Source organism: Microplitis demolitor, chromosome 5 (genome assembly GCF_026212275.2).
Source record: "Microplitis demolitor isolate Queensland-Clemson2020A chromosome 5, iyMicDemo2.1a, whole genome shotgun sequence".
Classification (NCBI taxonomy): Eukaryota; Metazoa; Arthropoda; class Insecta; order Hymenoptera; family Braconidae; genus Microplitis; species Microplitis demolitor.
The window spans coordinates 19,433,701-19,460,265 of NC_068549.1; the positions used below are offsets into that span (position 1 = coordinate 19,433,701).

Below are 26,565 nucleotides of genomic sequence, written 5' to 3' on the forward strand. Positions count from 1 at the left end.
AAAGTTCTAAAGATATTATTTACATTTATTATTATTATTTAGTGTATATTATATTACAGATATTAACTATCTGGGTTTATATTCTTCTTGTATACTTCTTGATAAACGAGTTCTTGCATCTGCATTCGTAATGACATGATGCGTTCAGCTGGCAATGTTCTTATGTGAGGCAAAAGACTCATTAAAAAATAATAATTATCATCTAAACGATTTTCATCAAGCGGATCGATTGATAATTCATCACTATTACAAACTTCTTCATTTGCTACTCCATTACTATTATCACTATTAACTTGATAGTCCACACAATTATCAATACTATCAACAGGTTCATCTTTGACCGATATCGTGTCAAGGAATTCATTTTCCTGTAAATGTAAATTATCCGGTTTATAAATAACGGAAGAATGTATCGCCGTTTTATTGCCATTACTCGACATTTCAATCACTCGTGCCGTAGTTATTAATTTTAATTTAACTGGTTTTTTAAGTTGACTTTTAATTATCGCTCCGTTGAATTTCTCCTGCTGATTACTGATATTTACATCATTTATTTCAAAATTATTACGTCCGATAATTAATTTTTGTTCTATCAAATTATTTTCATTATCATTATTTTTACTCTGTAAGCGATCATTTGTATCATCATCATGATAGTCATCAGCACGCTCCCAAATTGGCGGTCTTGGTATCATTTGTTCTTTTAAAAACTGTAACTTTTTATAATGAGCCCATCGATTTCTTCTTGGATATTTACTTGTACGAGAATTCTGTTCTTTTTTTATTTCACCACGAAATGTATCTCTTAATCCCTTCCACTTGGATTTAAGTACCGCTTCTAAAAACGAGACGACAAAATAAATATATAAATAAAATTAACTACAAAAATAAATAATAAAAAAAAAATATAAATTATTTAAGATATTTTTGAAAGCAAGGTTTGAAAATATATATATATATATATATATGTATATATAGATATATATATGTATATTTATAGAACGTTTGGTATGTTCATGCGTGCGCGCGAATGATAATAGCTTGAGAAAGCGATTCAAGATCCGCATCATCCAGATACATATGAATAACAATTTAGATTTTTCATATTGTAATTCAAATCTTTAATTAAAATCCCATGGAATAATAATAATTGTTATTAATGTATGTAATGTACACGTTGCATGTACACTTACTGTGTACTTACGATGATTTATTCTATTACAAACTATATAAATACTTGTATTATCATGAGAATAATTATCAATTATCATACATAATAAATATATAATGTTTTATATTTCATTGATATGAATGATATGAATGGTACTGAAGTTAGCCGACGTCTATTAATTTTTGGATTATTTTTTAAATGATAAATTATAAAAAAAAAATATTTGAAAAAATTGCACCTGTGGTTTTTTAAATTTTCTACATGTGCATATTTTTAGATTTTTTTTTCGTAACTGATTTTTTGAAAAAAAAAAAAAAAAAAAAATGCGAAAATTGTTAATTGTCTGCTATCTTACGATACTGAAGTTAGCCGACGTTTGATGATTTTTGGATTTTTTACGAAATGAAAATCTATGAGAATAAAATATTTGAAAAAAAATGCACTTACAGCTTTTTTAATTTTCTATAGGTGCATATTTTTATTTTTTTTTTCTTGTAAACGATATGTTAAAAAAAAACATTTGCAAATTTTTAATTGTCTGCTGACTTTAGGGTCATGCTGTCTTATGATCTTGAAGTTGGCAGACAATTAAAAATTTTCGGATTTTTTTTTTTCAACGAATAAATTACAAAAAAAAAATCTAAAAATATGCACATGTGGGAAATTAAATTAACTATTGATGCAATTTTTTAAAATATTTTTTTTTTATTATATATCATTTTAAATAAATTTCAAAAATTATTAGATGTCGGCTAACTTCAGTGTCATTGCTGTCTTCAGGATCATGATACTGAAGTTACAATTTTTAAAACTTTGAAATAATAGAATGAAATGTTTATAAAATAAAAAAAAAAAATGCACTGTTAGAAAATTCAAAAATTAATACATGCATTTTTTAAAAATTTTATTATTTCAATTATTTAATTTTTTTATATGTAATTTAAAAACTGTCATGTCTGTTACATTTCACTCATGAATTTATCAGACGTCCTATAACTTTTTGATTTTTTTCAAAACGATAAATTAAAAAAAAAAATATTTAAAAAAATTGCACCTGTGGGTTTCTAAATTTTCTATATTTGCATATCTTCAGATTTTATATTTTCGTAATTGATTTTTTGAAAAAGAAAATCTAAAAATTTTTAATTCTGTCAATTTGAGGATTATTTAAAAATAACAATGATTATTTTATTGTGACGTAAACATACTTGGACATTTAAAAATAGTCGATATCTCCATCCACAAACGATTTGTCAAATCGCGACTGTGATATAAAAGATGTTTATTATTCCACAATGCCGGTCGTTTGTATACTTCAGTTATCAACCGATCAGCATCCAGATACATGTCTTCCATCATTATTATCATATATTTATGTACTGATAAATAATATTTATAATAAATATAATAAAAATGTTAACCTCTCAGGACTTGCGCTGAGTTTTTTTAAAAATAATTTAAAATGGAGACCAATTGAAATTTTTTCTATTTTCATAAAATTTTACGATTATGACATTTAAAAATTATTTCGAGCTTTGAAAGTACTTTGAAAATTTTTATTTTGAAAAAGCCATGACTTTTACTCATCACGCGAGTAGTAGGGTGTAAAAATTAATACGATTCGACAAAGCTCGGGTATCTCCGAATTTTTTCGGCAATTGCCGTCATTTTGTTCATTCGTTACATCTGTCATTGTTTAAAAAATTAAAAAATACAAACAAATTCACAGTGGCATTTGAATTTGTAGCAATATTCAAATAAATTATAATTAAGATTTCAGAGTAAGTGCATTTTATTTTCCTTACTATTAAAAGTTTTAAATTTTCGCGCGAACGCGCATGCGCTCAAGCGTAAGACTTTTCCTCACTACACTAGCGCTGGCGATTGCGGTGGTAACTTTAAATATTACATCCGGCTAATTTTCTTCAAGTAATTTGTAAACATAACCAAGACCAAGATCCATGCAAATCAACTGCTATCATCTGGTGATGATTTAAAATTATTTTTTATATTTTGATAAATAAAAAAAATGAGCGAAGATAATTTTGAATTAATTTGCCAAGGAGCTGAGGCCAGATTGTACAAAGGTACATATTTAGGAAAGACGACATTGAAAAAAGAACGTTTTAAAAAAAATTACAGACATCCAGATCTTGATGACAGTTTGACTAAAGATCGTATTAAAAGTGAAGTACGTGCTATTGTTCGTGCTAAAACAGCTGGTAATTCATTCTATACTTTATTTGTCATTTGACATGTCAAAATAATCCATTTTTTTTAAATTTATGACAGTAAAATTAGGAGACAGCTGACAATTTTTGAACTATCAAATTCGATAGTAATAGAAAATTATTTAAAAATACCCAAGTAAAACACTTAGCTTTGTGACATCTATAAGATGTCAGTTTGGAGACTTAACGATAAGGCACCAATATGTTGACAAAATAATCAGAAATTTATGTCACCGAAAAAATATCTGCTTAAAAGACTTGACACAACGACAAAAATTAGATGATAAATAATTGTCATAGAAATCATCTGAATAATTTTTCAATTGAAATGACTTTCTTAGGACGGAAATTAGAACACGAATTTCTTGTGACTCCTAGGACCAACATTTGTATGTCTTATTTACATAGAAGACTTGGTTTTGAGACTAAAAAATATATGTCTTGTCCATTTAAAAGACAACTTTATGACATCTTGTTGCCTCTGTGCTACTTGGGTGTATAATGGTTCCATGTCAATTGATCCCAGACAACTAATCCCCGGCAAGTGATCCCACAGACTAGATCCAACTGACAACTGATCTTCTAATTCATCAGCTTCATAAAGATTTTCATAACTTTCATTATCCTGATTTCCACCCTAACCGTAAGTTAACTACAAGCTACTGTCGTATTCTAAAGGTAACTTAAAGAAAAATGTTGGAGAACAAGCAGTTACTTTTAAGTTGATAGTAAATTGTCTGTAAACTTGAATTCAATTTGACAAGTGTTACTGTCAGACAATGACGTTAAGTTGATTGAAAGTTTCACTTCAAATTGACAACTTCTGTCAAATTACATTCAGATGACGGCTGTAGATTTGCATCTTTGCACGCATTATCCAGCCAAGGTTTACCAGAATCTTGTCGTTAAGTTAGCCGTAAATGCTTCACTACAGAATTTGCTGAGCAATTATATTTCGAGTATGGCTATCAAGGTATCTTCTTTAGAAACCTTCATCTTCATCATTTTCAACCGAATGCCGATGAAATCAGATGTCGGTGAAATCAATTTGTAGGGATTACTGAAAAAAAATAACTAGAGACTAAAAAGTTCACCATATTTATTTTAAAATTATTCTCAAGTAATATATTAAATTTACCAGTTTAAAAATGAGTGTAAATGTAGTTGACAATTAGCAATTGTTTATTTAAAATTTATGTCTCATATCTGTTACACTCACAATTTGAAAATGAAAAAATTTTCAGCTTTCCACTATTTGCAGTCATAAAAATTATTTTATTAAATATTAATTAAAATTAGCATAAAGTAATAAATTTAACTTGAAAATTAAACATAGAGTTGTTCTACAGTATTAATAATTATATACATTTTTTTTAAGGTGTTGCTACTCCAGCAATTTATCTCGTAGACTTAACAAGGCGTAGTATTTATATGGAATATATAGAAAATGCTATAACACTTAAAATTTATATAGAAAAAATGATCGAGCAAGACAACGAGGATGAAAAAATATGGATTGGAAAAATTGGTAAAGCTCTGGGTTTACTATTAGCTAAACTACATTCAAAAAATATAATCCATGGTGATTTGACGACATCAAATATACTTATAAAGAATATGGTATTTGATAATAGTAATGATTATGATAATGAAAACATACATGACAATTTAGTGGTAATTGATTTTGGATTAGCACGCGTTGAATCAACGGCTGAAGATAAAGCTGTTGACTTGTATGTACTTGAACGATCATTACTGAGCTCTCACTCTCAAGTGCCTGATTTATTTTCAAATATTATGAATAATTATCAAGTCGGCATAGCGGATAAAAAACAACGACGAGAAATTATATCGAAATACCAGCAAGTGAGAGCTCGCGGAAGAAAGCGTCTCATGATTGGTTGAGTTCAATAAATTTTAAACCAGTTATTAATTTTTTTTAATGCACATGTATATTTTTATGGTCTTTTTAATAAAAAAGAAGAAAAAACATGATTCAATGATTTGAAATTATTTTGACACAAATCAAACTGCGTAATCAGTCGACACATGTATACACAGATATATTACAGTAGTTAATAGTAGGCACATGAACAATGATTTTATATTATTTATTTACATTGTAGTGAAATTTAATTAATTATTAAATTAATTGAGCATTATTATTAGTGAATACTCAATTTGTTCATTGATTCTTGATTGTATTTAAATTTATTTCTTCAGTCGAAATGCAAACCAGAGTAAATAATTATCCAAGTAACCTATGAAAGGAAAGAAAAAATTTTAAATAATGAATTTAATAAAAGTAATAAATAAATAAGTAATTTTGAAATTGACAGACGATCAACAGTCGGATTTTGCTTTCAACCAATCAATTATAAAAAAAAATTAAAAATATGCACATGTAGAAAATTAATAAAACTATAGGTGCAATTTTTTCAAATATTTTTTTTTTCATGATTTATTTGGAAAAAAAATCAAAAAATGATTAGACGTCGGTTAACTTTGGTATTATAAATAATATGTTGTTATAAAATTTACTTGAAATTTAAAGCAAATTACTTGAAGTTATTAATTAACAGGTTTAAATTACTAGATGGGGTGGAAGTACCAATTGAGGCCACTGCTACATTTTTGGACACTTAATACTTTATTTTAATTAATGAAAAAGTATTTGAGCAAAATTTAAAAATTAACTGTCATTCGTGTTTTACAAATTATTTTATTTAAATTTTTCAAGTGCCCAGATTGGCCCTAGTGTGACCAAAAATGGTATTTCTACTCTCGTGTATAAGAAAGTTTGAAAAAGTATTGACTTCTAAACTTCAGAACTTGACACGAGGAATTTTTTTTGAATGTTTTTTAAACTCGAAAATTCAAGGGAAAAATAAAGTATTTGATGCTATTAAAATATGCTAAAAAAATCATCCAAAAATAGTTTAAAAGCAGCTTTTTCTAATGGTATTTTGCACTGAAGAAAATGATAAAATTTATTACTTAATAGAAATTAAAAAAAAAGTTTACAAAAGAGTCTAAAAATGTTCATTTAAAGTATTAAGACAATTGTAATTTTTTTTGGTATTTTCAGAAGTTTTCAAACCGTAAAAAAAAATTCATTGTATCACGTTTTGAAGTTTAAAATAGTCAACGCTTTTTCAGTAATTTTTTTTACACGAGCCTATAATTATAAATTAACTTATTTTTAAACCTTATTTTCGTATAACTTTAAATTCCCAAGTCATAGATATCATAAAAATCAGAATCACAATGGATTTTATTGTCCATAAGTTAAACAATTTTAAAGCCGATAGTTATTTGAAAAACTTGAATTTTAATTTCAAATTCATTTTTTTCGCGGATAATTAATTAAGCAAGACTTCAATAAACTCACAATTATCAAAAACTAATCAAAGTTTTAAATAAAAAAAGTTTGTTCTGTATTTTAGAAATTTTTTGAATTAAAATCTGTCAATATCTTGATTAATTTACATACAAAACATATTTTAAATATTTCCATTAAAAATTATACTTAAATTTTTTAACCATGTGAAAGAATCAGTCAGTAAATCCTAATGATACTGACAGTAGCAGATATCAAATAATTTATTTCTTTTAAATCAATAAATAAAATACTTTTAAAAATTGCACTTCAAAAACTTTAAAAAATATTTTTTACTCACAAATAAATTGTGTATAAAAATTAAAAAATATATGCCTGCTACTTTCAGTCATTAATTTTATTAAGTTTCCATGACAGGTATCTTTGAAAGTCGTTTAAATTTTCAACACTGTAATTAAATAATAAATAACTTACTAAAAATCCTGCGAATGATGTCATGAATCCTTCTTTGGTTAATTCCCACACACCTCCGAATTCTTCTTCATCAATTTGTTGGTAGCTACTCATATACAAGTACGTGGAACCCGCATTAAATAAAGCAAATCTAAAATTTAAATAAAATGATTAAAACAAAATCAATTTAAAATTTAAACTCATACTTACAATACTAGAGCTACAAAACCTTTGAGGGGAATAAGTCCCCAGGCTACTCCTAAAATTATACCAATAATTTGACGACTCCAGTAGATGACATCTAGAAATTCATCCTGTAAATAATATCCTGGTTAATTGATTTATATTTGAATAATTTTTGACCATATAAAGAATTAAATTTACCTTGTCCGGCCACTCAGAATTAGCAGTTATTGCTCGGCTCCAAACACTTGGAGTACATTTACTTCCATTTGAAATTTTATCAGACTTTGGTGGTGACATTTTAAGTCAAATTTTAAAAAATTATTGTTAACTATTAACCTAAAGTTGATTTATGTATGACGACGACCACTTGTTCTGTCTTTGTTATACAAACATTTGTACATTTATATCAATCCATATAACTACATGTCATGGTTGTTTTTTATTTGTGGTACGTGTAGTACACATGGCACTTTCTTGACAAGTGCTGCGATCTATAAACTTTTTTTTTTAAGTTTAAAATAAAATTGTCAAATCACTCCCATTTAAATATTTATAAAATAAATATGATTATGATAAAATTTTATTTATTTTGAATTAAAAAGTGATATCTGGTCATATGACCGTATATACCCGGAATAAAAAATTATATTGATGTAAATATAGCAAACATAAGACAATTTTTGAATTACATACAAAAAAAATTAAACAATTAAATTTAGTAAATCAATGAATTTTATTTTTTGGGAGATTTCTCGTGATTAAGAAATATTTTTAAAACAGTTTGAATTTTTTTATGACAGTAAAGTTAGCAGACATTTCAAATTTTAATAAATTTTTTTACCAGATAAATAATTTAAAAAAATATATTTCTAAAAAAATGCACATGTAGAAAATGTAATAAACTATACGTGCAATTTTTCGAAATATTTTTTTTAATATTTATTTTTTCATTTTTCTGAATTCTCAATAAAAATGTATAAGTATTAATTAGTGAATTCTTCAATGATCCTGAAGTTAACCGACAATTCAAAATTTTTGAATTTTTTTTTCAACAAATCAATTACGAAAAAAAAGAAATCAAAAATATGCACATGTTGAAAATCTAAAAAACTGTATGTGCAAGTTTTTTAAATACTTTTTTTTATAATTTATTGTTTTTGTAGTGATTAAAAAATATTTGGAAGTGTTTAAGAAAATGGGGTATTTTTGAATTTCCCAAAATCTCTCCATAAATCAAAAGTTCAGTATTATTTGGTTATTTGAAAAAAATTGAAAGTATCCCAGATAGCACACTTGCCTTTGTGACATTTATAAGATATCAGTTTTTAGGCTACTTTTTGACTTGTTAATAAGGCATCAATATGTTGACAAAACGATCAGAAATTTGTCATCAAAAAAATTCCTACTTAAAAGACTTAACACATGTGACGACGAAAAGTAAATTACAAATAGTGTAAAATAAGTCATCTAAACGACTTTTCAATTGATATGAGACAGGAAAAACAACACAACTTTGAGAAAAAAAAAAATTTGTCTTGTCCTTATAAAAGACATCTTAAAGTTGACTCTGCGCTACTTGGGTATTAGAAAAATCTGATATTTTTGAATTTTTGTATAAAATAAAATTCAATTATTTTTAAGTGATTCTTATTTAGTGATTAAAAATTGTTGTCAAGTGTTTAAAACATTGATTAACATAAAATCTTTTCAAACTATTGAATAACGAGTGATTCAAAACTTCTCGAGTGGACTTAATGCTTAAAAATAAGAAAGATTTTAAGTTTATGGAAAAATTTTTAATCAGGGAGGAATTTTCATATTGTATTTCTTCCACTAATACAGAAATTAAATTTCAATTTAATTTTACAATATCATTTAAATTATAATTAATAAGTGTTAATTTTTTGTAATGCTGAAGTTGGCAGACAATTAAAAAATCCAAAAAATATTGGACGTCGGCTAACTTCAGTATCATTAATTTTTTTTTAATATTTTCATTTTATCGAAACCACTACATCAACTGAAAATATATATATATATTTATATATTTATATATATATAAGTATATACATACAAACTTTTTAAACCGAAGAAATTTCTCGACATTTCCCGACAGTATAAATCATATTTGATAAAAAAATTTTTAAAATATTTAAATTATTTATTTATATCAATACAAATTAATCTATTAGCTAAAGTAGAATTTTAGCTATTAAAAAGTATAAAAGTAACACATATTGATAATACATAACAATTTTTACATTATTATTTAAATATTATTTGTGATGATTTAATTTTTTTTACGTTTGCCATTAAACTTTTTCCCTTTAAATCGATTTCGAACACCAGAGGCTTGTTCAGTATCATCATCGTCATCGTTTTCATCATTTGAACGTTTTTTACGTTTTCCAGATTTATTATTTTCCATTTCTCTCAGCGACTGTAACAATTAATTTACTCATTTATTTTTATAATAATAATTAAAGTAACATGTGACAGTTCATAAGTCAGAGTATAAAAGCAAAACAATTAAACAATTAAGAGACGTTTAGATTAAAATAATGCAAAGAGTTTGTTTTAAGAGAATGTCCTCAATTAATAAATTTATTACCTTCTTGACTTGTCTTTCAGCTTCAGCAACCCGTTCTTGAAGAACCATAACTTCATTTTGTTCAGTTTTATACTCAGGAAGTTTTTTTTCTATAAGCTCTTCAATTCTCTGATATAATTCGACATCATATTGAGTAACGAACGTAATAGATCTTCCAGAACGTCCAGCACGAGCTGTTCTTCCCACTCGATGAATGTAATCCTTACTGTGAGTCGGTATGTCGAAGTTAATCACAACATCAACATGAGGAATATCAAGACCTCTGAAAAATAAAAACCACGATAATTATTTATAATAAAATAAAATTAAATAATAAAAAAATTAATTTCGATATTGTTACCTGCTAGCGACGTCTGTTGATATGAGAATCGATCGACTTTTGGATTGAAATTTAGTCAATGCTGCTAATCGTTTATTTTGTGACATCTGACCATGAAGTGGAACTGCCATTAATCCTAAATTGCGTAGTAATAAAGCAGTACGTACAGTATTGTTACATGTCGCGCAGAAAATCATAAAACTGTTGCCTGCTAGTTCATTTAAAATATGAACAAGATACACATCTTTAAATTTAGCAGGAATGAACAAATAATATTGGTCAAGTTTTTCAACAGTTTGATACTTGGTCGATACTTCAACTTTAACTGGATTATTGAGTGACGCTCGCTGAAGCTTTTTGACTTTTTTAGTCATCGTTGCTGAAAATAACAGCGTACGTCTTTCACGAGGAATGGCGCGAAGAATTTCATCTAATTCTTTTTCAAAATCTTGATTCAATATTCGATCTGCCTCGTCCATTACCAAGTACTTTAGCGAGCGTAAATTAAAACCTTTCGTGTTCTTTAGATGATCGAGTAACCGTCCAGGTGTGGCGATAATAATATGCGGCTTCTTCATCAACATCAGAGCCTGCGCAACCATTTCCATGCCACCAACTATCACGACACTTTTTACCCCGATCCCTGAACCTAAAGCTTGAAATTGCTCTGATATTTGATAAGCCAGTTCTCGAGTTGGAGTGAGAACTAGTGCAAAAAATCTTTGGGGATTTTCTAATAATCCTTGGAGAATTGGAAGTGCAAAAGCTGCTGTTTTTCCTGAACCTGTTTCTGCCAAACCAATTACATCTTTTCCTAAATAAAAAAAAAAATAACTGCTGTCAAGTTTCGGATTTTTAAACAAATCAAATTCGAAAAAAAAAGAAAGCATGGAGAAAATCAAAAAAGCCAAAGGGGTAATTTAAAAAATTTTTTTTTTATAATTTGTTTTTAAACAAACAATAATAAAATATAAAAAAAAACCTAAGACGAATAGTGACATCACAGATCTATCGACTTTTCTAATGTCCACCTCGGCAATATGTAATTAACTAATAAATTAAATGAATTAACATCTAGTCAGAATGTTACAATAATGTACCTTGAAGTGTCAGTGGAATAGCTTCTCGTTGAATTTTTGTTGGAGCAGGCCATTTTAATTCTTCACAAGCTTTACACAATGAATCAACGATTCCCTAAATAAAAATTTTAAAATGAGTATTTAAATAATAAGAAATTTATTAATTGAACATGTAAAGGAAGTTATTAACTTTATGAACTTTTTTTGTCTTACCAAATCTTTCCAGGTTACTGTTTCATCAGTAGCTTCATCTTTCTTAATTTCAGTAGTTCCAGTAGTTTCAGCTGATTCTTCTTCTGATTGTTCACCCATTTTTTAAATTATTCAAATTTAATAGTGATAGTATTTTATTATTTAAATTAAATAATTTGTGTTGATAAATCTTTTAGAACTATCACACATAACCTTAAATAACAATCTTGAACATGTGGTTTTTACTGTCGTGTGCTCATGCGGGTGCCAGAGCGCCAGAGACAACTCAATTTAAAAATTCATAAAAAGTCTATTTCTATGAAACGACGAATTGAAAAAAATTTTATTGAATTTCAATGGATTATTATAAAATATAAATTTATCTAGAAATATATAAATAGATATATGCAGGCTTTGAATAAATTATGTATCGAAATAAACTTTTCAAAGGATCAAATTTTGATACTTTTGTGACAATTAAAAATTTTTAAAAAGTAAGGGGTTCTATTTAAAAATGTCCTTAATGGGGACCACTAGTGTGAAATTTTGAAAAAATCAATTTTTCTTTGCATACTTTGATAGTCTATAGCTTCAAAAATAACATACTAAAATTTCTAGTGCATATCTCGAATAGTTTTTTTGAGTTACAGTCATCTAAAGAGCAGCCGTTTATCGGTTCTCAAAAATACATTTTTCAAAATTGCTGCAGCTATAACTCGAAGACAAATCATCCGATCTATTTGATTCGAATTGCAGTTTCTTTTATATATGTTTCTACGAACCATGAACCTCCTGTTTTTCGATCGAATCAAAAATGTAATTTTGCCAGACTACAAATCATCACATTTTCGCGCCAAATTTGAAATTTTTTTGAAAACTCCATTTTGTTAAATTTCAATTTTTTTCTTAGCCCGAGGGTCATCATACGGAAAATACCTTCTAGTTTAATAAACTTTTTGGTTTTTTTTTATTTCCGGTACTGCGAAGGCCGCTATCACTGCAGCATTAGGGAAATTTTTTTTGAGCGGGAGATTGTGAATAACTCGCTAAATTTTGAATATTTTGGACCAAAAATTTTATCTCATATTTATTATAAACCCACAAATATGTCATTAAACCATTAAAACATTCCATGCAGTAATTTTCTTTAAAAAATTCCCAAAAATCATCTTTTTCAGGCGGTCACACTAGTGGTCCCCCTGAATTTGGAATAAAAAATAAAAGTTCATTAAAAGTAAAACAGCATATAAAATTTTTAATCGATTTATTATTATATAATCAAATAGTTATAATTATAATTGTATATAATTCTACACATTACATTAGGTACTGTTATTTTACATAACTTTCTGGTGATTTAATTGAAAATAATATGTATTCTACTTATATATGTACAGAAATAGTGCAATTCTATATGCAATAATTGATAAATGTTATATATATATTACAAACGTGGATAATCATATGATAATTAATTAATTTTATTTATCAATAATAATCATCACCATTATTAAAATGGAAATAATCATCTAATCATTTCTAATCATCACTGATTACCACATAATTCTTTCACATACAAAGATACAAATAGTTTATTTCCCACTTGTTTTACATACACGATTCACGTTTATCATTTAATTATTCACTTAAATTCTCTTACTTGCGACCTCAAGAATCACAATTATATATTTATTATTATAATTATAATTATTAATAGTATTTATTATTAACTTGAACTAAAAAAATTTTTTAATAACTTTATTAGCTAATTAATTATCATAATTATTATATCGTCACACAAAAATTCTTCACAATTACAATGTACAAGTAATTCAATTACAATTCACTTTATCAAATTATTATTTATTTATAATTTTATTTAAAAACGTTCATTCATTTCCGTATCCTCTTTATTTATTTATTTATTATCATCATTATCTTCTTCTTTTTCTTTTTTTTTTAAGTAAAAACTAACATCATTTATACAACTTTGGAGGAATGTTGTGATGGCGTAGCACCAACTTTACTATATAAATTGATTATTCAAAAACCGCAATGGCACTTTACAAATTAAATAATGTGTCTATTATTTTATACTTTTTTATTTATATATTTATATATTTATTTATATATATATATTCTTTTATTTATTTTTTTTTAATATCTTTACTCTTTAAAATTTTTAATTATTACTTATTTTTATTTTAAATTTATTTAGTAATCTTTAAATTTTAAAAATTTACCCAATAACTTTTCAACATTAACAACGTGGATATCGAGACACCTTTTTAATTAGTTTACTTATTTTGTTTTAATTTATTATTTATTTAGTTCATCCACTTGCGGCAGTTCGGCGCCCCACATGCGCATGCTATTTTATGTTGATCGTCTTCAATATCAAATTTATAATCATATGCCAACTGAAAAATAAATAAATTAATAAATTAGTATAAATTAATAAATTTAATAAAAAGAGAAACAATTGACAATTTTCGGATTTTTTTTTTTTCAACAAATCAATTACAAAAAAAAAAAAAGAAAAAAAAATATGCACGTATAGAAAATTAAAAAACTACAAGTGAAATTTTTAAAGATATTTTTTTTTGTAATTTATCATTTAAAAAAAAATCCAGAAATTATTAGACATCGGCTCTTTAGTATCATATCATTATCCAGAGTGTTTTTCTGAACACACCCGTATTTAAAATTCAGAACAAATTTTATAAAAAAATAAATAAAATAAAATTACCTCTTCACCACGTGAGATTCTTCTTTTAGCAAAAATAATAATTCTGAGATCACGTTCAACTTCAACTATTTCAGCAATACAATTCGGGTTACAAGAATGATTTATGTAACGTGCTAATCCACCACACAGCGTTGCATCAACAACTCGTTCTTCATCCAAACGAAACATGTAAATCCCTCGGTTCTGTTATTAAAACAAACAAAAAAATTAATTAATCAATTCATCAACCAGAGCAAACTCCAAAATAAATAAATAAACTTACTCTATCTTCATACTGTTTTTCCCTCGTCTCAGCCAATTCAGTTCTTATAATTTCTCCAATATACTCAATAACCATCTGATGTTTTTCCAAATCTCTCGCAGCATACAGACCCAATCCTTGAATTTTCGACCTCGCCAAGTAAACGTTATTCCTCCAATCTTGTTTCATTTTTTTATACTGCGAACTTTTAGAGTGTACGAATTGTTTTGAATAAGGACACGTAGTTTCCCCAGCAACGGTATTCGTTGGTGAATAAGTTGCTCTAGCAGATGATCCAGTTCTCTGCGTATGCGGTCTCTTCCACGGCAATTGATTTCTCAGTCTTGGTTCTGTCCTAGCACTACCACTTGGATTAACCGCCAACGGCAATTCTAACAATGGATTTCTCCCATACTTAAAATTATAATCAGTCAATGTATCAACACCCGGTAAATTTTCAAGCACACGTACTATCGCTGGTTCTGTCAAACCAAAAAGATCTTCACCCGACACATAAAGAGGAAATAATTTAATACTATTTGTTGACTCTCTTAATTTTGACAGCGGCTCCAATATGTGTTCCCATGCAGCACGTGGTGTTTTACCAGCATACTCGGAATCTTCATGCGATGGTTCCTGTACAAGTATACGAAATTCTGGTGATCCTTCTTTGTCATGAATTGAACAAACATACCGGCAACGTTTGTTGGGTCGTCTCATACTCCAATAAAATCTTACAATCTTGTAGCCAACCGGATAAATAAAATGAGGAGTGTGAAAATTTGCTAATTGATGTGGTAGCAATTGTCCGACATTCAAAAATATTAAACTGCCAACGCGCAACAAATGATTGCGTTCTGTGTGATGCATTACCGCAGCTACTTGACGATTTTCATCCCGATTGACATAAACCCGGCGGTAAACTGACAGAGTTGTCAATTCATTGTCTTTCTCATTTTTCTGAACATGCTGGGAACAGTAAGTGCTTTTATTTTTGTAAAAAACACAGCCAGCTTTTTCTGCACAACCTAGATGGTAGACGTTGGTGCAGCGCATCTTGAAACACTTGACAGTAGCACCGGGTTTTTCACAGACGATGCAATTTAACGCGAGACTGTGCTGCAGTGCGGTATCTAAATTCATCAGTGCGCCATTGACAGTCTCGTAGACGTCCTCGGACCAGAGCGCGCAATTTAAATGAACCCATTTGTCGACGTCAAAGTTGAGAAGACGTGCGGGTCCGTCTGCTGCACCGTCACCTTGATTTTGACAGAACATACAACGGCGGCTGTCTTCGTTCTTTGCTGGATTAACAGTCACGGCCATACGGAATAGTAGATCAGTTATGTCTTTGTCTGATGGTTTTTTGTACTTTTTAGTTGGCTGAATAACTCCCATACTCCAGATTTTGTATTTATTGCCGCGTAATAATTTTTGGGGAGGCTCTAGCTCTGATAGTTCATTTGATAAATCATCTGACGCCGGATGTTTCTTTGGTCTTTTGTCAGTGATGTGCTCTTGCTTGATATCGCGGTGGAGATCTAGATCTTCTTTCTCTGTTTTTACTTTTATGTCGTTGCAGATGTCCATGGGGTCGAGGTTCATTTCCGCTAGAGTTAGTACTTGTTTCTCTAAAATCTTTTTCTCGTGGAGTTTCTTCTTCAGCGCGCTGTCAAGTAACTTGTCGGTTTTCTGACACAAGTGATCAACTATCGTAGCAGCCTGTAATTAAATTATTAATTATCAATTAATATTTAGTGATAACGAAAAAAGAAATATTTAAATATGGTCTAGTTTATAAACCAGAATTTTTTTAAAACTACCGCTAAATTTTGAAGTAGAAATTGGAAGAACGTAAATTATTTTTTATGGTTCAATAAATAAATAAATAGAAAATAATTTTTCAAATATTCAGTAAGAAAATTTTTTTTATCTGCATTTGAAACCCGTTCATTGCATCAATTGGGTTTTGAAAAAAACCGCGAATTTCAAAATTAATTTTTGAAAATTTGGTGTCGTTTGTCAGTAAATATTTCAGAAAGGTGTGCAGTTAAATAATTACCGCAATTTTTACCAACAGAGAAAAAAATAAAAAAAAAAAATTAAAGGCAATAGGACGACATGAACAGTCGGCTGCCCAGTTTCAAAACACAGTAAGGGACAAATTTGATTTTCATAAATTAATTATAAAAAATATTTTTTGTCATTCATGCAATATAAATGCTATCTTAGTGCACGCTCTTTTGTTCGCTAAATAACTTTTTGCCCATTCAACTGTTTCCACGACATTTGTGTGCGTTAAACGATTATCTGCGTGCGACAATATACTATTATTTTGTAAATTTAAAAACTGAATAAAATTTTGTTCTTTTTAAAATTTTTTGCTGGTTTAAAAACTAGACGTCTTATCATCCCCTTTTTGGGTAAATCTCATGTGCAAAATTACTTTTTTCCGAAATCGGTCAAAACATCTCTGTTGCACGTGCGTCAATAGAAATATTCAAATTCAAGTCTCTTGACCGTTCTGTCATAATTATAAAATTTCAAGTTTTTACGCAATAGCAGCACTAAAGAATAATTTTCACTCATAATTTTAATTATGAAAAAAAAGTAACGAGGTTTACCCAGAAAGGGGACGTTATATCGATATAAAAATCTGAAACTTACTTTTCCTTGAGTATTTATCGGTGTTCGATGTGTAACAGCAAACTGGGTATAACAACTAACAGAACAAAAACATAATTCATCACCAGGTTCAGCTTCATCCTTACTTACAAACGGTAGTTCGGATACTTTTTTACGAATTAAACTATTTAATATAACAACATCACAATGACGGCAAAATTTAGCTGCACCATTAAGTATACTCTGAATATCAATAGGAGCTCCTTCTTTGCCATCTTTACCCTTTGTACGATATAAACCTAGTTTTTGACTTGGCGGTGTCGTAGTCCGTTCAACAACTTGATAACCACTTGGTGGTGATATGTTTAAAATATTTGCTAAATCTTTAAGAACTCCCATAATGTCATCAGCTGCTTGACTGTTCAACGTCAGAGTTACGGTAACGTTTCCGTTCTCACGTAATGCAGGTGGTGATTTGCCAACTCGCGTTGCAGTACCAAGATTTTCTTTGTCCTGCTTGGCAGTATCTTTAATAACAGAGGTCGCAACTGTCGGTGGTGCGACAACTGGTGTAACCGCAGCAGCTGCTGTCGTCGCTGGAGGTTTGAGTCTTATGGGAATTGGTGATATAATTGGAATAACTGGAGACACGCGTTTCAACCAATCAGATTCTTCATCAGAGTCATCTTCAATCAATCGTAGACCGGGAAAATGATGGACCATTTCAGGTATCACGCACTCGGGTGATGATGAACTTACGATAGTGTCCGGAGTGTCTACGTCACGGGTCATTGATAAACTGTCTTTTTTATCACTTGCGTCGTCTAACTTCAATGGGGGAAATTCTTGATCATAAAACAGACGTTGAGTCGACACTGGTTGCGGAGGTGGTAGAGGTTCTAGTTCGCCAAATGGTTGAGTGTTGTAATGATCAGATACTCCGGGAAGTCGCGCGGCGCCGTAGGCACCCAGCAAATCTCCGGTACGTGGATTGTAATCTTTTTGAGTGCAAATTTTTGACAAGTCTCCGGAACCGTATATTGGACAGACTCCATAATTACGACCTAGATAAGGCTCTAAAACTGGTATCGCTTGCAACTGACGGAGTTGAATCATGAGATTTTCAATAAATGTGTCGTAATCTTCGTCGAGTCGTGATACTTTGCGTGATCGTTTCTTTTGCGGAGGTGTTGATGCATCTTTACCCTGACTCTGGCGACGTTTTTGCTGATACTGACGTCTTTTTAATTTTTTAAGATCTGTGTAAATAAATAAATATGTTATATATTAATTATATGAAAGTTTGTTTGAATAAAATATTTAATGTTTATTATTAGTGATTTTTAATTTTATTAATTAAATTAAGAAATTGATTGAAAAAAATTCACGTGGTTTTAATTTCACCAGGATGTAGATTTAAAAAAAAACTACTGTCATTATCAGTTTAGAGTTGTGTTATTTGATAAATAAATTTAAGTGAAATTTTCATGCGAGATCATAATGAGAAGTTTAAAATTTATTTATTTAGTCATGAAATTACGGGAATTCCCTGGCTAATATTAATCCGCGGTATTAAACTGAAGCTCGCTTTTTGCGACAGACTTTAGAGACAGTGAAACTTTAAGGGTCAGTTTTTCTAACCGGGTTTATTTTTAATCCAGGTTTAAATTATCATTGCTGGTATATCTATATTCCTCAATAATCACTTTAGTTTGAAATTGACAGCAATTTGACAATTTAAATTACCGGAATTCGCTGACTATTTGACAACAGGGGAAAGAAAAATTTGTAGTTCATTTTTCCCTAATTTTTAGGTAACTTTTTTTACTAGAAAAAAACTCTGATAAAAGTTTCCGTGAATTTTTTGTCAAATAGCTGTCAACTTCGGGGTTTTCCAGTTTTGATGACAAATTGTATACAACTGAAGTGAATTTGCATTATAATTCGGGTAGTAAATTAACGTCAAATTGCATAGTAAGTTGTATACAAATTGTTGTCAAAAATGGAAAAGCCCGAAGTTGACGGCCATTTGACAAAAATTCAAGGAAACTTTTGTGAAGTAAACTTTTGCTAAACTAACTGTGCTATGAGGGTGAATTTAATTTGACAGAAAAACTTGACGTCAATTTGAAGCGATACTTTCAATCAACTTAACGTCATTCTCTGACAGTAAAACTTATAATCAAATTTTAAATTCAAGTTACAATCTACTGTCAAATTAACCGCAACTTTTTGCTCCAACTTTTGCTGTTAAGTTTACTTCAGATTCCGGCCGTAGTTTGAAGTTAACTTCCGGTTTGCCGGCTATCAGGATAGGGTTATTAATATATAGATATACTAGCAATATTAATTAAAAACCAGATAAAAATAAACTCGGTTTAAAAAACTGGGCCCAAGTTTCGATGCTGGTATCATGAAAACAATGATAAATATTTACCGGTCTTATCGTCAATGGAACCATCCATAAGCTCCTCTTTGGCAGTAAGAAAGTCTTTGGTATCAGATAATTGTGTCGTAGAATTACTGCCAGACAATACTTCATCGAGAATTTCTTTTTTAACTTCCACTAAAGGCACTGTGTGTTGCGTAATTGCACCCTGTGGTAGGTGAACTTGATGACTCAGGTTATGGGTCATCGTATGAGGCACTGACGGTTGTATTAGTTGATGCGTTTGCTTTTGCTGTTGCTGTTGCTGTTGTAACTGTTGATGAATATGTTGCTGCTGCTGTGTTTGCTGTTGAACAGTAGCAGGCACTGGTTTTTGAGCAGAAATTAGTGTCGGTGTCGTGGACAATGGAGTTTGCGGTGGTGTTGTTGCAACAGGCGTTGAAGGCTGAGATGATTGTTGAACGCTACTGGGCACTTGTGGTGTAGCAGCTTGAATAGTCTTTGAAGTTGCCGCTAATGTCATCGCTGGTTTACTCAACGGTGATACCAATCGTGTAAATGAAGTCGGGACTTGAGTCACACGAATTTGCTGCGATTGACTCTGATTGCTGATCAACGGCGAGGAGGACGACGATGATTGCGATGAAGACGATGATGAGTCACTTGTAGGCGACGTTTTTAATGACGGCGACGACTGATTTGTTGCTACTTCCTGATTTATTCCCGTTTCTAATTTAACTTGAGTCATAGGCTTAGCTGATACTGCGACTGCTCCAGCTGCTAATGATGATAATGATGACGATAATGGAGACGATGATGTTGAAGTGGCAGTAGTTAATAAAGTAGTTGGTAATTTCACTGACTGATTAATTTGAATCTGTTTAACTGCCGAGTCAACGATTGTCCGGGATGATTGAACAGTAAGTGGAACAGTAGCAGTAGGCGTCGTAACTCGTGGAGGTTCTTCTTTTATCGGCGGGCTCTGAGTCTTATGCGGAGTTGCTTGCTGTGATACAAATGACGTTTCACGTGTCAGAAGTTGTTTAGTGACGGAGGGTTTTGTCGTCGGTGTCTTGTTCAGCAACGGCGGCAATAGTGCGGACGGTGTCGGAGGTACAGGTCGAGCTAACTGAGCTTCTAATGACGGTACTGCTGGTAAGCTCGTTGCTGATGATGTATTTGGTGCTAAACTTGTCGTCGCGCATCCAGTATTTTGTAATAATTGTTTCAATAAAACATTTGAATCTTCAATGCGATGATTTGGTTTAGGAATCTCTGGCTCGCTGCGAGTTGGTACTGGTTTCTTATCATCGTCTTTGGCTGATGACGTTGGAATATTTTCGGTTTCGCTGGTCTTGTCGATAGGCAACACTCCAGTTGATTTGTATTGATTTGATCCAGACGTCAGCTGGGAATGCAGCAGAGTTGGAGTCTGGGATAAAGTCGACTGGAGAATTGACGTCGTGACATTTATCGTCGCTGGGCTGCTCACCAGTGGAGGTACTGCGGTTTTAATTGACATCCCAGATGTTGAAACAGCAGACGTATTGACGACTACACGTGATGCGGATGGAGATGCTTGGAGATTCTGGTTGCGTTGAACTGACGGAGTCGGTAGAACTGAACTCAGAAGATTACTTGTTTGAGTCAAAATAGTGTTGGCACGATGACCTGCTATTGAAGGTTTAACGCTGGTTGTTCCCGACAGCATGGCATTGAGCATCGCATTTGACGTGATCGAAATACCCGAGTTTGTTGACCGCGCGACTGTAGTTGCTAAAGGCAAATTAACAATTGATTGTGACTGGATGGTATTTGTTAGCATCCGCGTGAATTCTGAAGTTGTTTTTCCAGACAAATTGTCTTTCAACTGAAGCGCAAATGTCGTAGTGTCTGCTGATGATTTGACACTCGCGGATCCTGAGGTTGCTGGACTTGGAACTGTTTGAAGTCTGAAGCTGAGACTCTGTGGGTTACCCAAAGAATTGGGAATCGTTGATGCTGGTGATGTTACAACTGAGCCGATTTTACTGCCGGTCATCGCTGATGAGACCACGGTGACAATTGCGGTTTGAGTTGTCGTGTAATTTTGAGACGCGTGATTTGTCTGGATTGATGATAACAGTGTGCGAAGTTGTTGGGACGCTGCCACCATATTGGATGTCAATTCAGTGGGTTTTGATAGTGGAGACAAGTGAGGGACTGCCGTTGTTGATTTTTGTAACTGGGTTACGGTACTTACGGCAACTGTCGGTTGGACTGCTGGAGTTTGGGTTAAACTTGGGGTCAAAGTTGGACCTGAAGTTGGAGCTGAAGTTGGAACTGAAGTTGGAGCTGGAGCTGGAGTTGGAATTAAACTGGGCGTTGTTGTTTTGGTTGGAGGAATTTCTAAAGCTGGCTTTTGTTTTGGTTTTTCCTCAGGCTCTTGGTCTTCTTGAATCTGCTGGTCCAGGTCCATCAGCGAGTCTTGCAAAATATTGAAAGGCAAAGTGTCCAAGGGCATTGGCATCTGATGATAAATCATGCTGGTCGACTTTCGCTGGTCATCTAGGATATTTGTATTGGCCATTTCCGGTTTTGATGATATTATATTCTGCAGCATATCTAGAATAACATCCGAGGATTCTTCAACTTCATTACTGTCAGAAAATTTGTTCGACATTTCAATAGGATTTATTTTGTCCGAAAGATTTGAGTCTTTAGACTGATCATCAGTAGCATTGAATGTAATTTTATCAGCATCAACTTCTTCTTTGCGTTCAATCATCGGTTCAGAATCATTTTCTAAAATATTAACCAGTGACATTTCATCAGCAACTGGAGACATCCGTTTGAATGATGAAATATCTGGTTTGCTATCACAATCAACTTTCTTATTATCACGATCGTTTGGATTCTCAGCAGGATTATGGATCGCCTCCAACATGCTCTCCAATTCATCAGTCGTATTCAGTGGATCTGATTTTTTTTCTTCCGTCACTGATGACATCTCAACAGAAGAAAGAGATGACGACGATGAAGACGATTCATTACCAGCAACACAATTAGCAACGGGATTTAAATTATCACCCACATTATTGTCTTCCTTTTCATTGGCAATCATCAGTTTTTTTTCTTCACTCATCGCATCACTCGTAATAACAGCATTGTTTTTATTTATTTCCGTAGATAACTTTGGTTTCAATAACGTCACTGACGTAGGCTGGACAGCAATAGCCAACTTGGTCGGATTGATGACGTCATTTTCAATACTAACAGGAAAAAGTGATACGTTTTCATTGGCGACACTAAAACATATTTCAGATCTGTCTTTATTGTCAGTAAGTTGGGCTAAAATTTTCGACGCTACTGAGTCAGGCTCAATATTATCAATGGAATTTATTTTTTGTTTTATTAAATTATTATTACTACTGCTGGTGATGCTGCTACTGATATTTATACTATTACTGTTACTACTATTAGTACTTATAGTTGTACTGGAAGTTTCTACAGATTCGCTGGTTGTTTCGCCCGTGATTTTAACGTCTGATACGTTTGTCGTCACGGAAGGCAATTGCTGGTTTTGATTATCGCTCGACGTAATATCTTTTGTACAGACAACTGGTGAATCAGCTGTCACTGGTGTTGCTGTAGTTGCTACAGTTGGCTTAGGTATCGACTCTGAAAGTGTGACTGTATTTAAATCACTGGTTACTTTAGTATCTGCCGCGGAGTCTGAGGTTGAATTCCCGGGGGATGTTCGCTCACCAGCGTCGACTTGATCGACGGGCATCGAACAGGATGAGGATTTATCAGTTAAATTGAATGGACTATTTTTTTTATCTGACAAATTGACGTCAGAGGAATTTGCATCCGTGGGTTTGGTGGATTCTGTTGATTTGAGCGAAGTCTCGAAGGCGGTATCGATTTTTTCGGCTTCGTCTTCGACGCAGGACTCTTTGGATAAATTATCCTCGGGAGATTTAGTACTGGGGTCGATGATCACGACTTCGGATGCACTGACCATGTCACCCAGAGCCATAAGATCGTGGTCGGATGTGTGGTCCATGAAGAGTGAAGCCTCGGGTGAGGGATCTTCGTTCATTTCTTCCTGATCTGGAGACTCGGGAGTGTCAGTTACGGTGACGAGTCTCTTGCCAGTTTGCAGAGTCCGCACGATGTCAAGTCGCAGACTTTTTTTGCTTCTATTTTGTGTTGGCACAAGTTCGTCATCGCTGAGAATTGAATCGTCGACTTGAGGAGGATCCATTTGTAAAATTTGACCGAGTTCGTGATTTTGATTTGTGTTGTTTACTAGAGCGTGGCTTAAAATGTCATTGCTGTCATTTGAAAGATCGACGGGTTCGAATAGAAAAAATGACTCTTGCATTTCGTCGGGATCAACTGGACCAAGTGCTACGTCAACTAGCTCTTCAATGACAGTATCGTCGCTGTCACGCTGCGCCGTTGAACTCAACGTGACTTCTTCATTGACAATTGTCTTGTCGTCATCGTAGTCCGTCGTGTCCGGCATTGATTCCAATTTGTCTGGACTACCGATAGCAAGAGTCGGTGGCTTTTCAACAGCAAGACTTGAAGTCGTGCTGGTTTTCGACTCAGTCGTCGGTGGGGTTTGCGGCGGAGTGTGAGAGTCATCGTCAAAGTCATTGTAGTCAGCACACACGAGGCTGTTTATTTTAGACTGTGATATTCCTGTTTTACGATGAACGACACTAGATGTGTTGGGTTTGTCTTCATTTATTGAAGCAGAAGTCGTTGTTGTAATACGCGGCTCTGCTGTTTTTCCTTTACTGCACTCGGGTTTTGTCGACCACATGGGAGACCCTCCTCTAAGACCTGGTTTGAAGTATCCGTAGCGTCCAAAAAGTGATTTTATGGGGATAGGATTGAGTGGATGATGAGGATTTCCACCACCACGATTTTGATTTAGATCTGATTGATTTCCCTGCTCTTGATTCATCTGCTGCATTTGCTGCTGCTGCTGCTGCTGCTGCTGATCGTTAACGTGACCAGAATTTTGTACAGAACTATAAGAATAGGTGTGTGGAGTACGAGGGGTACCGGGATTTTCTACACTCTGTGGACGATCAGGCATAGCCGGACTGTTGCCATTAGACTGCCGCCGTTGCATTTGCATCGGAGACGACACCATGGGACTCCGTGGCATGGGCGAACTTGGAGTTTGCGGAGGTGGATGATGCTGGTTATTGAGCTGGTGCTGAAGCATCGGTGAGGTCGAAGGATGGCTCCGAGCCATGGGACTCGGCGGCTGGTACTGTGAGACCATGGGTGAAGGCGGTTGTGGATGAATGCGAGTGCCCATTGGACTAGGTGGCTGAGAATTTTGACTCAGTTGCTGTTGGAGCATTGGCGAGCCCATTGTTTGTGGTAACATCGGGCTGCGAGGCATAGGCGAGCTCGGAGGTTGTCCGTAATTTTGTTGGATTTGTTGGTGAAGTTGCGGACTGGGTGAATTTGCTGGCTGAGAAACCATCGGCGAACTTGGAGGTTTTTGCATTACGTGTTGTTGTTGTTGTTGGATTTGTTGCTGTTGTATTTGTTGCTGCTGTTGAATTTGTTGTTGCTGTTGAATTTGTTGTTGCTGTTGAATTTGTTGTTGCTGTTGAATTTGTTGTTGCTGCTGAATTTGTTGCTGTTGAATTTGTTGCTGCTGAATTTGTTGCTGCTGGATTTGCTGCTGTTGCGTTTGCTGTTGCTGCTGCTGTTGCATCTGCAAAAATTGTTGTCGCTGTTGCTGCTGAGCTAATTGCTGCTGTTGCAAAATTTGTTGGCGCGCAATTTGTAAATTGCGTTGATTGATAGCATTTTGAGTTTCTTGATTTATGCCGCTGACTTCATGCTGCTGCTGAATCATCTGCTGTCGCTGGAGCATTTGTTGATGCTGATGCTGTGTCAGCATGGGTTGCTGAGCTGGCTGAGGACTACCTAGAGGTGAACGTTGATTGTAAATAATTCCGCCCTGCATTTGCATACGCGGTCGCTGGTTTATGTCACCAACTGCTGACGGTCTCACGAATCTCTGATGTGTATTCTGCAGTCTGATTCCTTGTTCGCTGATTATTTGTTGGTTTGTTCGTACCTCTTGTGGGAACGCACCGGGACTGGTAGTGAGTCTGCCGCTTATCACAGCACGATGCTGAGGAGATGTCATGCGTGGAGTAGGTCCACATAATCCTGGAGAAGGCATCGCACCTGGACTGAAAGGACTCTCTTCACTTTGCGAGTGTGGAGTTCCAATACGGGGAGACGGCTGCATGTTGTGAGGCGAAATAGTACCAGGATTTTGTTGCTGTTGAGTACCTGGACTGTGCTGCAGCATCGGTGGATTAGGACTGTGTTGGATAATTGTAGCTGGTGAATGCTGGATCATACTTGGAACACTACCAGGACCGGGACTGTGTGACACTAGTCCAGCGGGACTGTGCATTGGTGATGAATGCTGGGATGGAGACATCAGGGGCGAACAGGGTTCACTTGTCTGAGGCTGTGTCTGCCTTTGCTGTTGTTTGTTATTGTACTCTTGTATCAGCATCCCGTGCTGACGGGTTTGTTTCCTACTGGCGTCAAGTTGTTTCTGTAGCACCGCTTGTTCACTTGATATTCGCTGGAGTTCAGCTGCGTCATTCTCCGCCAATTCATTACCAGATTTACGTAACTGCCGCTGTTTGCTGTTCAATGATTTACGGACTTTGCGTAATTTTTGCACCTCAGTCTCGTAGTATTTTTGTTGCTGCAGAAGCATTTGTTGGTGTTGTTGGAGCCAGTGTTCGTATTGCGCAAGTAGCTGACGATCTTGGTCAGTTACAATTACTTCTGGTGGAAGCGGTGGCGCCGGCACTTGAGGAATGTTAAATGTCGCAACCCGGGCTGTAAATAAATAAACATTTTTGTGATGATTCTATCAATTTAGCGGATGTTATTTTGTAAAAACAGGGTGGCCACAAAGAAATGATTTAAA

General features: G+C 32.9%; 5 protein-coding genes across 5 annotated transcripts in view; 1 reads left to right on the forward strand and 4 right to left on the reverse strand.

Annotated features, from left to right (window-relative positions):
• Window positions 1–13: 13 nt before the first annotated feature.
• Window positions 14–2,778, reverse strand: LOC103579514 (uncharacterized). Its single transcript, XM_008560933.2, has 2 exons — window positions 2,380–2,778; window positions 14–838 (listed from the first exon to the last, which is right to left on the reverse strand). Exons 1-2 carry the CDS (start codon window positions 2,537–2,539, stop codon window positions 63–65), a joined length of 936 nt encoding a protein of 311 aa, XP_008559155.1. The 5' UTR covers window positions 2,540–2,778; the 3' UTR covers window positions 14–62.
• Window positions 2,779–3,085: 307 nt separating this feature from the next.
• Window positions 3,086–5,397, forward strand: LOC103579515 (EKC/KEOPS complex subunit TP53RK). Its single transcript, XM_014441433.2, has 2 exons — window positions 3,086–3,393; window positions 4,781–5,397. The coding sequence occupies exons 1-2, from the start codon at window positions 3,201–3,203 to the stop codon at window positions 5,305–5,307; spliced, it is 720 nt and encodes a 239-aa protein (XP_014296919.1). The 5' UTR covers window positions 3,086–3,200; the 3' UTR covers window positions 5,308–5,397.
• Window positions 5,398–5,427: 30 nt separating this feature from the next.
• Window positions 5,428–7,845, reverse strand: LOC103579516 (respirasome Complex Assembly Factor 1). Its single transcript, XM_008560935.3, has 4 exons — window positions 7,580–7,845; window positions 7,406–7,509; window positions 7,217–7,346; window positions 5,428–5,663 (listed from the first exon to the last, which is right to left on the reverse strand). Exons 1-4 carry the CDS (start codon window positions 7,676–7,678, stop codon window positions 5,622–5,624), a joined length of 375 nt encoding a protein of 124 aa, XP_008559157.1. The 5' UTR covers window positions 7,679–7,845; the 3' UTR covers window positions 5,428–5,621.
• A 1,676-nt stretch (window positions 7,846–9,521) lies between these two features.
• On the reverse strand, window positions 9,522–11,855 carry LOC103579513 (probable ATP-dependent RNA helicase DDX47). The gene is made up of 5 exons (XM_008560932.1): window positions 11,604–11,855; window positions 11,412–11,505; window positions 10,333–11,125; window positions 9,993–10,254; window positions 9,522–9,821 (listed from the first exon to the last, which is right to left on the reverse strand). Exons 1-5 carry the CDS (start codon window positions 11,700–11,702, stop codon window positions 9,672–9,674), a joined length of 1,398 nt encoding a protein of 465 aa, XP_008559154.1. The 5' UTR covers window positions 11,703–11,855; the 3' UTR covers window positions 9,522–9,671.
• A 1,043-nt stretch (window positions 11,856–12,898) lies between these two features.
• LOC103579560 (histone-lysine N-methyltransferase 2C) overlaps window positions 12,899–26,565 on the reverse strand; it is a 32,816-nt gene continuing 19,149 nt past the window's right edge. The window contains exons 18-22 of the mRNA XM_053739466.1: window positions 19,635–26,474; window positions 17,240–18,456; window positions 14,594–16,294; window positions 14,332–14,514; window positions 12,899–14,002 (exon numbers count right to left, since the gene is read on the reverse strand). Of these exons, the coding sequence (XP_053595441.1) occupies window positions 13,910–14,002; window positions 14,332–14,514; window positions 14,594–16,294; window positions 17,240–18,456; window positions 19,635–26,474 (10,034 nt within the window). The 3' untranslated portion in view covers window positions 12,899–13,909. The remainder of the gene's footprint in view (window positions 14,003–14,331; window positions 14,515–14,593; window positions 16,295–17,239; window positions 18,457–19,634; window positions 26,475–26,565) is intronic.